This window comes from Uloborus diversus, chromosome 1, assembly GCF_026930045.1.
Source record: "Uloborus diversus isolate 005 chromosome 1, Udiv.v.3.1, whole genome shotgun sequence".
In the NCBI taxonomy this organism is placed as follows: domain Eukaryota; kingdom Metazoa; phylum Arthropoda; class Arachnida; order Araneae; family Uloboridae; genus Uloborus; species Uloborus diversus.
This window is the reverse complement of record NC_072731.1, coordinates 218502809-218519853: the sequence shown is the minus strand read 5'-3', so window position 1 is coordinate 218519853 and position 17045 is coordinate 218502809. Positions and strand designations below refer to the sequence as shown.

The window sequence follows — 17045 nt, the reverse complement described above, 5'->3', positions numbered from 1 at the left end:
TGTTACTAATATTTATCAAATGTAGCATCATGACTTCTTTCGATTAGTAAGTGATACACTAGTTATTAAACTAATTTAGTTTTTTCAACTTGGCAATACTACGAAGAGAGGCGTGATTGTAAACAAATGTCGCTGTCAAATTATTTTTTCTAAAGTTAATATATATTTCAGAATCATAATTTTTGTCCGTTAGCCACAATTCCACTTGAATAAAATATATGAATTTTTATTGCTTGTATCTCAGAAATGGTCGACTTTTTAGCTGAAAATAATGCTTGTGGACAAAATCTTTTGAGATTAGTGTCAAGGGGAAATGCAGTTATTGCTGAACTTCTTCGTCTTTCTGATGTAGTTCCTCAAGTATTTCGATTGGAAACTAAAACGGACATTCAAAAGTATAATGATGTGCTTTGCGACTTCAGCTATTTCAAGATGACAGACTTCTATGAGAACAGAATTGAATCAAATGCAGTATGGGATCTTACATCTTATTGTTTTATTGCTTCTCATGCCTTAAAAATGTTCCATTTTCAGGTTTTACTTATTATAGCAATTCACAACAAAACTATGCTCTTATCCATTGCTTCTTTTTTAATTACATTAATAAGTTATTCTTGTTACAGTGAGAACCCCGACCTATCGTTCCTATGTCTATTGTTTTCCCGTAACGGTCCTTTTATTTCTACGGTCCCTGTACAAACTGTATTTGAATAACGTTAAAGGCATCCCCCATGTATCTTTTTTCAAAATGTTGATTTTCTAAAAAGATCATTGTCAATGTTTTCTCTCAACCGAAGTAAAATTAGAAGTGAAACTAGTCCATACAACTAAATAAATATAATTTTTAAATCCTAAAAATATAAAATGTTAAACTTTTTTTATTCTTGTTTGAAAATTTAAGTCTTAAATAATTGGAACTAACACGTTTTCTATAAATCCAATTAGGGTGTTTCAGAATTAACTATTTTGTATAAAATTTTAGTCGATAAAATTATGAAGAATTTTTTAAATAATTAAACTTGGTGATTATCAAAAAGCAATTTATGAATTACATTGCTCCATAATATATTTTTATAACACTGAAAATTAAAACTTGTAATTTTTAACAATGGTTTGAATCAATGAAGTACCCTAACTATTTTTATGTATAGAGCTTTTGTGATAGTAATATATGCATTTGGAACTGCCTAGTATTACAAGCAAGCTTTTTTTCAAACACTGGAAAATTTTCATAAAAATTCACTATTCTAGCTGTGCACACATAACATAGGGGGCTCATATGAGGTGATAAGGGCGGCAACTACCCCCTCAATTTCAAAAGTATAAGCTCTTTGCTCCTCCACTTTTATGAGTTTAAATTTATTGATCGATCATAAAAGGAGAAAATTGATAGATTCGTGTGTTAAAAGACAGAAGAATTAATTCAGTAAATGTGTATTTTATATTTTTATCATGCTATTATTTCATAAAAACCAGAGGGCTCACCTGAGGGGGGGGGGGGGACATCATAGCGCAAACTGCACCATTAAAATTTTTAGGGAGGTTGTTTTTAGAGGAATTTTTTTACTTTTTTTGGGGGGATCTTCGCAAAATTTAAGGGGGGAGGGGGGGCAACCTGTAAAAACTAAAATGTATCTTTGAGTTGAAAGAAGGGAGTTTACAGTATGACCATCTGTTTTCGATTTTTGAGGCTTGAGGCTATGCCCAGAATTTTTAGAGTTGGTAATGACATTAAAATTAAATGAAAAAAAAATAGTGACATTGCCCACTTAACCTGCTCACCTCTCCCATACCTCCTTTGACCTCCCCCCCCCCCCCCCACTTTTATTTTGTACGAGCCACCCATGCACACATTAATTATACAAAGTATAAAACGTTAACATAAAGTAAGACATAATTTACTTTAAATTTATGTGGGATGCAGACAAAAGCCAGTGCTTATTTATTCAGATATGCATAATTGGCTTTTCACTGGCAATATTAAAAATAGTATTTTGCACAAAACTGGTTCTGCACTATCACAGTAGTCGATTTAAACTAACAAATGAAGTGTTCATTGCAGTCTGTCTATTTAAATAAAATGGTATGCTAAAAATGTTTCTCAATGTAAAAAGAGATGAATTGAAAGTTAGGGAGCTATCAGGAAATTCTCTGCCCTTTAGCAGACCAAAGTCTTTAATTTGTGATTTTAAAGAATAAAAATTGTTGAAAAAATAACATAATCTTTACCATTCAAACGATTAGGTAAATAAAAATTAATATTGAATCTGATTACATGTTTAATTTTAATGTTAAAGCTAAATGTGTTTAAATTGTCTAAAGAAGTGAAGATACTTACATTATAGTAGATATATATATTTTCTATGGTTTTGATTATAAAAATCCATAATTATGACTAATATAATGCATCAATTCTAATGATTTATTCTTTTACACTTTGCATTTTATTTTTTTTTCCTCACCACTAACTCATTGTGTAATTATAGCAACTTCAAGACAGAGATGAGGAATTTAAAGAAAATTATATCGATATTTTGACAAGGTTTTACTTAGCATTTGAAAGTGTTCACAAATACATTACAGATTTAGGCAGGTTAGTATCTTATTCAGATGGTTATAATTATAAAACAAAAAAATTACCTGTAGTTCTCTAGGTTTTTTTTTTTTTTTTTTAAATCTTAAAACTTATTTTTTAGATTTTCATAGTTTAGAAAAAGATTTATGAATAAAAAATTGCATGTATGTTTTTAACAGATAGAAAGTAACATATGAAATGAAAGGTAGCATGTTGTTTGACATATATTTTGATTAAAAAAATAAACAAAATAAATTTTTCTTGCTAATATTGCAACAATGTTATTGTTATTTATTTATATTTGAGAACTATTGTGTGTAGCACTAAACAGTATTGATGCACTGAAAACTGAAATGCAACATGAACTATAAACTTTTAAATTAGTAGTTAATTAATCAGCAATAAAAGTCAATGCAAGCAAACATAAAGTTTTAAAAAAAAAAGATTTTCCTGCATGCCGGATAATTCTGGGTTTCTTTGTAAAAAAAAATATACCGAGTAAAAAAAAAAAGATTATAAAAATATTTAAAGTTAAACAAGAGTAAAGGTAAAATTAATGTTTTTGTTTAATATGTTTTGAAAAAAAAAAAAAAAACTTGATGCTTCTTATTGCAAGTAATAAGTGTTTCCTGCAAAAAAAAAACATCCAAATGCCCACAACACTTTTGAAGTAGAAAATTTTCTTAATTTCAAAATTAACCTAGTATTTAAATAGTTTAAAACATATTTTCTGAATCTGAGGTCCCAATCTGTCCAAAAAGGTTTGATCCACATAGGAAAGCATAGAAATCTTTTATTCAAACAGATTTTAAATTTTATTAGTAGAAGTTATAAAATTTAGCATTGTGCAAGAGAATCAGTATGATTTCTTTCTCTCTCATTTTTGGAGGTTAGGATTTTTTAGGGGGATAGGGAGAGAGGATTTTTTAGAAAATTGCTGCACTTGAAAAGTGATAGTTTAAAACAGGGATATCTAACCTTTTTTGCTAAATTTTTGTAGACAAGATGGACCAACAATCCAACAATATTTCAGTTCAGATGGTTTAGTTATTTTGGTCAAATGAGGGGAGAAGAATAGGTTTAGTGACTATTCTCTTGAATTGGTTTGAAATTGAAGTGGAAAAAAGGCAATTTTAAATTATCTTTGGTGACTTTAGGGAGGAAAGTGAAAGTTTAGACTCCTCTAGGGAGATTCAGTTGCCCCTTCCTGCCTCCCTCTGACTACGATCATGCTTAGTAGTGGTTTTTGATATTTTCTTATTTTAGTTTTCTTGTAAAAGGCTTAAAAACACGCATAAAAAATGCTGAAATGATCTAAAATGCTTAATATTATCAAATAAAAAAATATGATTTTAGATTGTAAGCTTCCTGCAGGCAGTGGCGGATCCAGCCGATTGGTTTGGGAGGGGCTATCCGAAATTTTTGAACAAACTCCAAACTCCCCAGAAATTTTATTAAAATGAAGTTTTAAAAACTCAATTTTCGGCGTATCGAGACATTAGGTGAGGGGGTGGATTTAGGAATCTCCCTCGAAAATATTTCAAAATTTAAATTTCCGAGTAATTTTTGAAAATTAGGAAACCAAAAAATGCATTTTGTCTATTTTTGATGATGTACGGAGAAAGGTCAAGTTTCGGGCGCTGGCCCCAAAATACTTTTTGAAAATAAAGCTTAGAAACCAAAATATTCTGTCATTATACATTGAGAAGTTAGAAGAGGAGGAGTGCTCTCCTAGCTCTTCAGCTGTCCAGCCTAAAAATGCACCTTTACGTATTGTTTGCTTACATTAAAGGAAGTGTGAAGGTGCTTAGAATCCTTCCTTCCTGGAAATATTTTGCCTTTGAGGCTCTAAAAATTCGATTTTTAATTATATTTACACATATTTAGAAAAAGATGGAAGATTCGTGAGTTCCTCCAACACGATATAAACTAGGGGGAGGGGGGAGGGTGTCCTATCAAAAATCGTTTGAAATTGAAGTCCCAAAAAATTTCATTTAAGCTGCTTTTAAGCAAGTTGGGTTGGATTAGCTAGTTTCCGTTGACATTTTTTTCCAAACAAAAGACTTAAAATGCAATTTTTTGCTACGTATCAAGACATTTGTGAAAGGGCATGGGAGAAGGGGGTTCTCTCCCTAATTTCGAAATTAAAGCCATAAAAACGAAAATTTAGGCTCTGTTTGGTCTTGTTAACAATAGGTAAACTCTGAGAACAGCAGCATTTAGAGATCGTCCAAGTGTCTGTAGTTGGAATCAAGAAATGATGTAAAAGATGGAGAAAAATTTTGGAAATAAAAGTTTTGTTTTGAGGAAAGGGATATAATTTATCTCCCAATTAAGGTCTATACTTCTTTCTCAGTAAAACACATGTGTTAAATTTTGTTATCTTCTCATAATATTTTTTCTATTTTTTTCTTAAAAAAATTCTTACAATCACAAGGCTTTGGAAGGGGCCATGACCCCCATGGCCCCCCTCTAGATCCGCCCCTGCCTGCAGGCCGTAGGTTGCAGAGCTCTAGTTTAAAAACAATGAACTCTGGTTCTGCCTTCTGTGCTACAGAAGGTAGCCCTTAGATGCCTTCCCGAAAGATGCACATTAGAAAATTCTCGTAGAATTTGTGCAGCCAACTGCTATACTGTACAAAGTAGTAAAGCTTGTCATGTCATGTGATTACTGTTCCATCTTGAAACTATATGTTTGACGTACGAGGTATGCAATTTTTTGTCTAAACCCTGTTCCCGTTAAACCATACTGTTTCTTTATTTTATTGTTAAAAATTATTAATTTATTTCCAAAAATTTTTAATAATTGAAACCTACATTTCTTGATTTTTTGAATGCATTGGTACTTATGTTGTTGATTATTGAAAGCTATCCTCAATTTTTAATGGGTTTACAAAATTATAAAAACAAAAATTGTCCTCTTCACTTGTTTTCATTTCAATGTCAAACAATTTCTTCTCATTGTTTTCTAATTTGGTTAATTATTGTATAAAATTGAAAGGAAAAAACCTATTCTCAGATTTTTGGAAGATTTAGAAGAAGGCATCTATATCCAACAGACTTTAGAAACTGTACTAACAAATGGTGATGGGAAACAGTTGATGGTAAGTATTGAAATAAATTATTGTAAAACCAGCATTGTGCAACAGACATTGCAATATGTGTGATATTTCATTGGTTTTCTTAAAGCTGTTTCAGAACAAAATGAAATCTTGACTTCTAATTTGCAATTCTATAATCTTTTAATGTATGTAATATCTTTAAACTTTCTTGCTCAGCATAACGTTAAAAATATTAAATACTATGTTATACTTGTTATAAATATTATGTTTAATTCAATAGCTTCTGTTATACGTATTCTTGTAAATATTTTTTCAAACGTCTTTGTAGTGATTTTTAAATTCTATTTTAGGAAATTTTTTGAGGTATATCACTTTTAATAACCAAAACTATTTGTTTATTGAGTTGCACTTAAAAGATGATCAATTTTGGATGCAACATAAAACTCTCTTCTGTTTTTTTCTAGTGTGAAGCTCTATTTTTATGTGGGGTAATCTTGTTGATTGTTGACCAAAAGATTGAAGGCTTGGTTAGAGAAAGAATGCTTGTCTCATATTATCGTTATAGGTAAAATTAATACTAGTACTGTTATGTTTATAGATTTTTTAAATTTATTTATTGTTTTCATTTATTTTTATTGTATTTATTTATTTATTTTTGTTTTATTTACTTATTCTGTACTAAAATCTTCAGAAAAGAAAAAGAAACAAAGGAAAGGTAAAAAATTTTCATTTGAAACATGCTCTCCAAAATTTAATTTGTCAAAATGTCATTCCATTTCAATCTATTTCTCACAACAGAAACCTGAGAAAAGATATACATGTTATGCTTGTAAAGATAGGCTCACTGTATTTGCAAAATTCGGTAAAAGAAATCAAGAGGGGTATTTTGCATGATTCATTTAATTCTTTAATGTTATGTCTTTTATATTGATGCATATTTGGTAACAGGACTATCATTTGGGTGATCAGGGGATGTCAATTCATTCTGAATTTAAAAAAAAATGCAATTTTGCATGTTTTTGATGTTTTTTCCGTAAAAGTTGCATTGAGTGTATATCCTTCTCTCCACCCCCCACCGAGAAAACTTTGAAATGATGAGCTTGTTGTGTAGTGGTATTTTTTTATTCATAACTTGTAAACTTGAAATGGTTTTATTAAAGTACCAATCTTAATTTTAACTTTTTTGTGAAATTAGTTTTAGAAGACATCATTTACATTAGCTCAATTGCTGCATAAACCAGCGACAGAGCTCCATTCTCAGGGTGGCGACAGATCAGGGAGATCAGGGAAAAGTCAGGAAACTTTATCACTCAGGGAATTTTGAAAAAATAATAAAAATTCAGGGAAAATTGAGATCAAATAAAGAAAAAAAAATTTTCCCTGCAAAATGAAGTACTTTAATTCCCTATGAATTTTCCACCAATTATATTTTTTAAAAAAAGGAAAATTAATGAGATGTGATTATATAGTGCCGCATATTTGTGCATCTTTTTTCTTCAAGGTCAAAGTATTCAATCTTAGGATGAGCTTCCTAAGATTGCTCCTGTGTCTGTAAAGTTGTTTATTTTACCTTGCTTGTAGTTTCCTTCCAAGCATTCCAAGCTACATAAAATAAACAACCCTACAGGCAAAGAAGAAGCCGTCATTAATGACTTTGCTCCCTTGCCTTTACTCATTGTCTTGAAGTAATTAGCATACTTTTATCACGAGTTCAAGAAAAAAAATATTTGTTTTTTAAATTAATGCTGAAAAAATCTGAAAAGTTATCACTTGGTGTTTTTAATTTAATTGCTAAAATTAAATTTTGACTAAAAATCAATTTTTTTTTTTTTTTTGCCATGGTATTATTTGCCGTCACTTCAGATTACACGAAGGATTTTTTTTCAGACTTTAAAACTCTATTATTTTAAAACTATATACATTTTGAAATTAATAATTGTTTTTGAATTTCAATGTTGTTTGTTACTAAAAAGTAATCTAAGGTTTTTTTTCGACAACTAATGAAATCATTTGAAATTGAATTGTGTACATAAGTAAATATTTTTATTACTTTTTAATAGTTAAAATGCTGTATTCATTCATTAAAACCTAAGTTCTTGATTAAAGAATAGCTCAATATGACTGGTTGTTGAAAGATTTCAATTCGTTTTGCATAAATATGTCTATTCTGCCATTGGCAAGTAAAGAGCAGTAACTGCACATTTTTTTTTTTTTTTTTTAATTTTTGTCATTTATTGTACGTTATCTTAATTGCACATACTCGCTTATTTGGTTTTCGTTGAAAAAGAGGCCCGAAAAAAACGTCTGATTCCAGCATTTTCCCATTGTTAGTATTGAGTCCACCACATATTTCTTCAAATATCTTGAAAATTAATTTCTGCCGTTTACCTGCACACAGCAGTTTTATTTACGTAAGTAAAACTACATTACTTCTATACTTTAACTATCACTTGTTATTTTTGCAGCAACAATTATACTGCTTGAAAATTCAGTTCAAGCTTATTTCCATTTAAAATGTTTTAGTTTGATCATGATTGGATATTTCTTTAATAGTGGTCTTAATAATTTCTTAGAATTCTTATGTTAACAGGTTCCTGGAAGTAAAGTATTTGTTTTAGATTTCCTACAATATTTCTCTGCCGATAATTTTTAATATACTATTTCTACCAAAAAAAAAAGGATCATCTTTTCAAAATATATTTTTAATTAATAACTTAAACCGTTCTAATCACTGCATTTTATTTAATATGCAATGCAGGTAGCAGGTAGGGTAAAGAAAGGAAACCATTATCATTGATAAGGTAAATCAGGGAAATTTGGTGAACTTAATTAGGGAAAAGTCAGGGAACTTTTTTTTCCAGATCCTATCCCCACCCTGATTGTGGAAACAGTTTCATGACCAAGATGATTTCTCAAGTCACCAAATAAAAATTTTATATCTTAGTTTTAGTTTTCTAATCTAAAAAAAGCTCTTTTGAAAATGGTGGGATTTTTTTGCTTTGTGATTGATGGAAAGCGAATCATCTTAGCTAAAAATATTTTCCAAAATTTTTATCTCATCAAACTAAGTCTTGAACCAAGGTAATGTAAAGGAACACGCGAGCACTGTTGGCAGAAAATTTTCGAAGTTTGCAGACAATCTTTATTATTTCTTTCTTTCTTTTTTCTTTTTTTCTTTTTTTTACAAATTTTTTATACTGACATTATTATTATTTTTTTTTGGTGAGTGTCAAAGACCAGTTGCCAGTTTTTAGGGGTCCCCCTCTTTAAATATACTGAAAAACTAGTAAATTTAACTGAAAACCCATGGCCGTTGCTTTGCAATAATATATTGGCTTTCAACACTCCATTTTTGCAGCTGTTGGCGATGTGAAACTTAGGAGAAGCACAAGTCTTTTTGCACAAAATTGTTAAGAAATTATTCGAGTTTGCAGACAGTCTTGAACTTTATCTGGGTGTGCTGAGTCAATTACAGATCACAGTAAAATAGCTTTGATTGACTTCGTTTTGTAGATAATTGTCTGTTTGCTGTGTTGCGAAGCATCACTATTGTTGAAAAAATCCAGTTTGTTTACCTTCTTTTTTTCTGCAAATGGTATTGGTTCTGTGATTTTCAATGGAAAAAAAAAGACAGCCAAGCTGACCAAAGTTAGCAAAAATTTTGCCAATGACATTTTTGGCAATGGACATTTCATTTCACAGGGTAATACGCTCTGAAGCAAATTAAATTTTTTGTGGAAAAATGGCCAAGTTCTGTATGAATATATATTTAAATCTTATTTTGGTGTTGCTTGATATTCAAAACTGAATTATTTCAAAATGAAAAAGAAATTTCAAATTTTTTTTAATGGAGGACAGCTTTTTTTTTAATGTGTCATTTTTTGATGCTATGATTTTTATCTGGATACTTTTGAGAGCAGCATCCGATAGAAATTTGAGAAAACTAACTTGTAATATTGTCTAGTTTTTTTAAAGCATAAAATGAAATGACACGTTCAGTTCTCATTTAGTTGAAGGAATCTCTGTAAAAATTTAACTGTCTGATATTACATAGCATGCTTTGTTTTAGCATGCCTAGCTAGCAGAGAGCCTGCAAACCAGCTATTGTGTTCAGCTGTCTTCTTATTGTGTAATAGCTTTATTATAACTGAGATTATTACTCCATTTTCTTATATTATTACTGAGGTTTTTTTCAAAATTTATGTTTTATTTAGTGCTCAAAGATCAAGCATGGACTCCAATATTGATGATGTGTGTAAATTGTTGAGAAGCACAGGTTTTAACTCTGCTCCTGGTTCTAAGAGGCCTCCCAACTACCCTGAAGATTACTTTAGGTAGGTAGAATATAAATATAATAAAGTAATATAGTGGACGGTGGTTAATTGAATCAGCCCCTTTGAAGAATCAAATCGTCCAGCTTTACTGAACGAGCCGCTGTATGGAATCAAAACTGTTTAGAGTGAATGCGATTCATATAAAGGACAGGAACTGTATTAATAAATGCTTTATGAATTGTCTTCACTTTATATTTAAAAGATACAGTAAAGCACCGTTTATACGTTTCTCTTTTATAAGTTTTTCACATTTATGTACTTTTTTAATTGGTCCCTGCAGAGCCCAATACAAACGTATAACTATTATATGTTTTTTCATTTATACGCTTTTTCCATGCAATCCGTTCGAAAAGGTATAAACGGTGCTTCACTGCATGTTATCATACATTTATATTTTCATTTAAAGCTAGCTTTAAAAATCTTCAGTCTAATTTTGAAAAGTTATTTTTTGCAATTTGTAATTCAAAACAATAGCTGGTAAAAATGATAAATCCTTTAAAGAAACAGAAAAGTAGAAAAAGGTATGATGTCATTAAATAATACTTTATTAAGTGATAAATTCATTCATTAACTGTGCTATGCTTTACGCTCTCTGAAGTTTTGCATTACTACCTAGTGTTAGTGATATAATAGAGAAGGGGATCCTAAATTGCATACCTGGAATGTACTGGGGTTGGGAGCATACATTTGTGTTGAGTTCATCTTTAGCACACCTCAAATTCAATATTCCTATTTAAATCAGTGCCTTTGAGACAATGTGAGATTGTGTCCTGTTGGACCTTTAAACATTTTAAACTACATTTTATTTCTCTTTTTATCATGTTTCTAGTTTGCTTATTATGGGTCAAAAATTCAATAACATTGTTCTGGATAAGGAATTATTTTTTAGTGTAGGGTATCAGGTAAATACTATATTATGGGGGTGCTGTATTTAATTTTATATATAGCCTCTTTTCTTTGCATTTGATTGCTTATCAATATAGCTTCTCAAATGTGGATGTTAAACTTCTACATAACAATCTCAGAGTTTTAACTTTCAATTATCATGTCCTTTTTCTTTTCTTTCTTTTTGCCACCTATTTGTCATTTGAAGCAGTTACTGGTAAAAAAAGGCAAACTAAAAGTATTAAATTCTGCATGAATTAATTTTTTGTTTTTATTTAGGCGTACTCCATTAAATAGTACTTTTGTCAGCATGATAATTGGAAGATTACGTTCAGATGATATATACAATCAGGTAATATATGATATACTGTATAAATATTGTTGAAATACTATTCGTGCATTTCATATTATTGTTCTTGTGTCTTTTTTCTTTATGAACCATTCATTATTTTATGAATTAGAAGTTTTTGACAAAAATCCTATAAATAATGTTTAATTTAAATCTCTAAGCTATTAGTAAGTACTGATGGCTAACAGATAACGTACCGAGGGGTTGGCTCTCGCCAGGGGTGCAACAGCTAGAGGGGCGGCAATTTGACAAGTTGAGAATTTCAAAAAAATATGATTTTCAAGTAAAATACTCTCATGATTTTTTTATAGAAAAATTTAGTTAGAAATAGAAGAGAAACATAAACAATCCCTAATGCTCAAAAAAAGAGTTTTGCCTGTATAGCGCATTTTCTGGGTTCTGCTAAAATCTTCTACACAGCAGAGAAGGGTGAGGGATGATTTTCCACCCCAAATATTCCCTCTTTTTAGGGAAAAAGGCGGCCTTTTAGCTCTCAGTGGGAAGAGAAATATTTTGAAATACTTTTTGAATAAGGTACAATATATTATCTATTATATTTAAAAGGTAGAAAACTCCTCTTTCAAACATTACCAAAGAACGTCGAAAACTGCGTTTTAAAATGACAACTTCAAAATTTTCCGAGGAGGCGTCTTTTACTCGGTTGCCAATAACATTCAAGATCATCTTAAGCTTCGGTTTAGTTTTGAAAATTTTCTGACGAAGAGTCGCCAAAAACTCTCTTTAGAGCATCATCGAAGATGGACTAAAAATGCGTTTTTGGAGCTTCAAGTTTGAAAAGTTTCCAAAGAGAGCCTCAAATCGCTCTTCCCCTTAATATCACTTAAAATCATCTAAAACTTCGTTTTTTTTGAGCTATAATTTCGAAACACTTATGGGAAAGAGCTGTTTATAGCCCCCTAGGATTCTATACAATTACAATCCAGAATTGCATGTTTTAAGTTTCAATTTCCAAACATTTCCGGGGGAGAGCCCCAAGCCTCTACTTCTCTAACACCTGACATTACTCAAGATCGTCTAAAACTGCATTTTTGGCTATTTGGGAAATCTTAGGTGGGAGAAACCACAAACCATCTATACACTTGCGCTTAACAATATTAAAGGACCCCCCCCCCCTTCATATATACACGCACTTGCTAGCTTTGCCTGAAATAGAGTTCCAAGTAAAGTTTTACTTTTAAAACTTGTTTCAATTTTCTAATCATATTCACATTTTCTTTTTTCTTTATTTTATTAAAAGTGAAAATTATGTTTATTGAACACATATTCTTCTGATATTTCTAAACAAAAATTTAAAAATTAATACCCTTTTGAAAAAAAAAAAACATAGCTATGGATAGAATTGAAAATTTTGCGTGCATTTATTTTAAGCATGAAAACTATTAATGTTTCACAATCAGTTGTGAATGTTATTGATCACACCGAATTTCTATGAAATGGTGCGCCGGGGGGGGGGGGGTGTCCACCTAAGGGACAAGGGTCATAGCACAGACTGTGCCATTGAAATTTTTAGGCGGGTTGTTTGAGGGGTATTTTTCTCATTGGGGGTGGGGGTCCCCACAATATTAAGGGGAGTAGGCACCCTTGGTGGACGCCATTCTTAAAATAGGCTTTTTCTTAGTACCCCCCCCCCCCCCCCCCCGATTTTTTTTTTCTTTTTTTGTAAAAGCTATTTACTGTAGTTTGATGCATTGGTTCAGTTAGGCTTCTGCATCACAAAATCCAGCAAAACCAACCATGACTTATTTCTTAGCATCTGTTTTTGTAGTTATAAAAAGTGCAATTCATCAAAAGTAATTAAAAGAGAAAGAAGAAAAGAGCGATGCATGGCAATTAAACTAAAACTTACAAATCAACAGTTTGTTTTTATTGCTATAGTTTTAAAGAATGTATAAGAAAAAGAGTAGAGTAACTGGTTGAAGTCATTGGTGAATACAGTCTAAAAGTAAAAATGCATTAAATTAAAATTGCTTGTAATTGAAGAGATAAAGAGATGAATTAAATAGTGGACGCTATGAAATATGTGTGAAACAAGCACGTTACATAAAAGTTGACTACTTTAATCTTATGAAAAATGATTTGGTTCTTGCAGGTCACATCATATCCTTTACCTGAGCATAGAAGTACTGCATTAGCCACTCAAGCTGCAATGCTGTATGTCATCTTATATTTTGCGCCTGAAATGCTTCATAATCATCATGCTAAAATGCGTGAAATTGTTGATAAGTTTTTCCCGGACAATTGGGTATGTAAACAATATTTCAAACATAAATTTCTGTGTTTTTTTTTATCTTTCTTTGACACCCATTATATTTTTAAATAATATGTGAATATGAGGAGCTCATATACTAATTGGAGACTTACCTTAATGTTAATTCTATTCTAATAAATAAATGCATTCTGTGTTCTCACGTTGAATAACATGAACTATAGCTTTTCTGTTAATATAATCGCTATCAATCTTCTGTTTCAGCTGTTAAAAATAAATATATTATTCCTTGCCTTTTAAATTATTTTCTGTTATTTACTGATAATTATGAATAATTGATGGATTTTATGAAATTGTTTTTGTAAATGTAGCATTAACTTTTTAACTATGTTCATGGCATATGCAGTTACTTTATTTCTAAATGTACTTCTATTGAAGTAAAATTGTCTTTTATACTAGCAACTCTAATCACTGCTTTAAATTTGCTGCATAATCCTTTGTTTTCTTTTGGATGAAATTTTTTGAATTGCAAGTTAAAAATATATCACAGCCCTGAATTTTTGTGTCAGGTTATGGAAGTTTGAAGTTATTTTTGATTATTTTAAATGTTTCAGATTTCTAAATATTTTTCTCCTCCAGTTAGAATATTGAAAATTATGATCACTTTAATATTAATAAAAAGCAAAATGCATGCAATATTCATCAAATATGATTTTTTATGTTGGGAAAAATGTGTATAATTGTAATGTAAAAGAAACTGTAATGCTGTCTTTAGTGATCAAATCCAGACTTCCGTTTTTGGAATGTCATTTTAAATGGTCACTATCAAGTGAATCTTTAGCATAATTAAAATAATTTCATTTTCTTTCAGTTTGATTTAAACATGGCATTAAATAAATATAAATGCAACACATAAAATTTATGTGACTCTTTATGCGAAATATAATAAGTGTTAAATTTAAACTAAATAAAAAAATGAGATAGAATGCACCTTTTTTTTTAAATTTGATGAAAATACTGATTAAATGTGGAAATTTGGATTAATTTGTACTGTACATATATACACTATTAATTATGAATGATGTAATAAAAGTATGTAAAAGAAAGTAAAAATCTCTCGTCAAAAATGTTTAAAACTAAAAGAACTTTCAATCATTCTTTTTCTTTGGCAGAAATTGTTTTCTTAAATACAGATGCAAGCTCTTTTTTATACTAACAGATAAATAAAATAAAATATTTCTTTTATGTACATTGTCCTAAATTACATTGATTTTTTTTTTTTTTACTTTTAGGTAATTAGTGTATACATGGGCATGATTGTTAATCTTGTTGATGCTTGGGAACCTTATAAAGCTGCCAAGCAAGCCTTAAGCAACACAATCGATGCTGCTAATGTCAGAGAGCAGGTATAAATTGTTTTGGAATTTTATTATCTTGCTTTTCTCTACTGTATAAATTAAAAGTAAAGAAAAAATAATTTCCTTAAATACAGTAGAACTTGGTTAATACAAACTGCTAAAAATTCCCGAATTTGCTCATGTTAACCATTATTTGTAACATCCGTGAATAAGTAAAATGGGGAAAAAATGCATATGTAAATTTAAAACAGAATTGCTTTGCAACTCATTTAGAATGTCTATCTTTTCACGAATTGTTAGTGCTTTTCTTTTTACACTCGCTATCTTCACCATTTAATGACCTACCAAATAAAGCAACATTCAGTTTTTAAAAAATGTCAATCTGCCAAGGCAGGATAGATACTACGAAATTCTTTCTTGAATTTTTATTCTATAAACCAGTAAAAGCTAAGCCTATTTACAGCATAAAATAACGTGCTTTATCGATATTCTCGGAGAGACTAAATACAAAGGTCGGAAATAGTGGAACGGTAATTTTTATCAAGTAAAATTTTTTTAGCGATGACTGAACAACCAATTCGAAGAAAAGTGATAATGGGGGGGGGGGGACAGGTGGCAATACCCAAATGAAAAGATAGACAGTTTTATCCCCAAGCAGACTGATCAGTCCAAAAGTAAACGTGTGTAATGATCCTTAACTCTTTCAGAATAGCTGAGGCCTTGGCTATCCACAATAACTCAGTGCAGCCAGGAATATTTTCCACCCCCTAGAGAACTAACAAGTATGAACTTTGGGTGCGTGTTCAAGATTAAGAAGAGGCAGGTGATATAAAGGACAATCGTGGGATAATGCCTGTGTTGACAGCAGTTTTACTTTCACATGAAATTTTCAGTGCCACCTGGAAAAAGTAGAATAGCTGTCACTGCTTGATAACTAAAATAAAAGGGTTGGAAGTTACTCACACCACTAAGGAATAATTGGGGAGCTTTCCAAAGTGACACAAAATTGCTGAAAAAGAAAATTGAAGTGCTCAAGCTGTATTTTTTTCCAGGAAGAGGTCAGAAGTTTTGTGTTCACCAAAACTTTCATTTTGATCCAGTAATATCCGTGCCATTTTTAATGTAATTATATAGTAAACCAAACTAAATTAACAAAGTGTTCATTTTAACCAAGATTTAGTATTAACTGTGGTTGTATTAACAGAGTTCAACTGTACTTCAATATTATTTTGGAGTTTCAACAAATCTCTTTTTCTTATTAGCCCCCAAAGCAAGAAAGGAAGAGTATTTGTGTTATCAGTGTGTCTGTATGTAGCATGGTAGCTCCTAAAGGGATGAACCTATTTTGATTTTTCCCCCTTTTTTTGTTTTAAAGGTGACTTGATTAAGAAGGTTCTTATGAAGGTCTAATCTATGTAAGATTAATTATGAAAATATTGATTAAAAATTTAACTAGCATTCTTTCATCTCAATTTTGGTAGTGAAAACTTACTCACATTTTAACGGGATATCCAAGGAAAGACGTTCTGCTTTGTGTCAACCCCTCTGAACCTTAACGGGCCAGACATCCAGGAGTGAAAGCATTAAAACCATCAATTGTCACCCGCCGCAGACGGCATTGACCTACCGCAGATCGCATTCTCTTTAGAGTACTAGTACAATTGTTCACCATGAAAATTCCCTCCTTTGCTACTATGCAAATTGCCTAAATAATGAATCTAAAGATGATTTTAGATAGATTTCGAAGCCTCATCTGTATGCTTTTGTTTTAGAATAGTATTTTACAAAGAAAAACTTAACATTATGATGGCAGAACTAAGCCCTAGCAGCATGATGGATCTGAGTGTTTGCCATTATGAAAGTTTAAAATAAAATTATAATTTGTTTTTGCTTTGATTTTGTTAAAATTACTGAAAGAAATAGAAGATTCACACACTGATTATTTTAGTTTAAGTTTTTTTCCCTTAAAAATTACTTTATCATTACAGGCTACCAGATACAATTCACGAGTTGGTAAAATGATACCCCAAGTTGAACTGCTTTTGAAAGAAGGTGCTCTTTCTGAAGAAGTTGTATTAGACAATGTGCCAAAATTGTTAAATGTAGCTCGAGAATGCAATGTCACCTTGCGATGGCTTTTGCTGCATACTGTTCAATTATCACCTGGAGGTTTGTGAAAGCTTTTTATTTATCTAATACATACATGCATTCATTCATGCATACTTACATATATACAGATATTTTTAAATGTATGA

At 30.7% G+C, this 17045-nt stretch overlaps 1 protein-coding gene across 1 annotated transcript in view; it reads left to right on the top strand.

Moving 5' to 3' along the window:
• Window positions 1–126: 126 nt before the first annotated feature.
• LOC129224939 (WASH complex subunit 5-like) overlaps window positions 127–17045 on the top strand; it is a 39481-nt gene continuing 22562 nt past the window's right edge. Inside the window, 9 exon segments of the mRNA XM_054859490.1 lie at window positions 127–471; window positions 2487–2593; window positions 5595–5679; window positions 6102–6202; window positions 9852–9971; window positions 11136–11208; window positions 13316–13468; window positions 14725–14838; window positions 16779–16959. Coding sequence (XP_054715465.1) covers window positions 247–471; window positions 2487–2593; window positions 5595–5679; window positions 6102–6202; window positions 9852–9971; window positions 11136–11208; window positions 13316–13468; window positions 14725–14838; window positions 16779–16959 — 1159 coding nt within the window. The 5' untranslated portion in view covers window positions 127–246.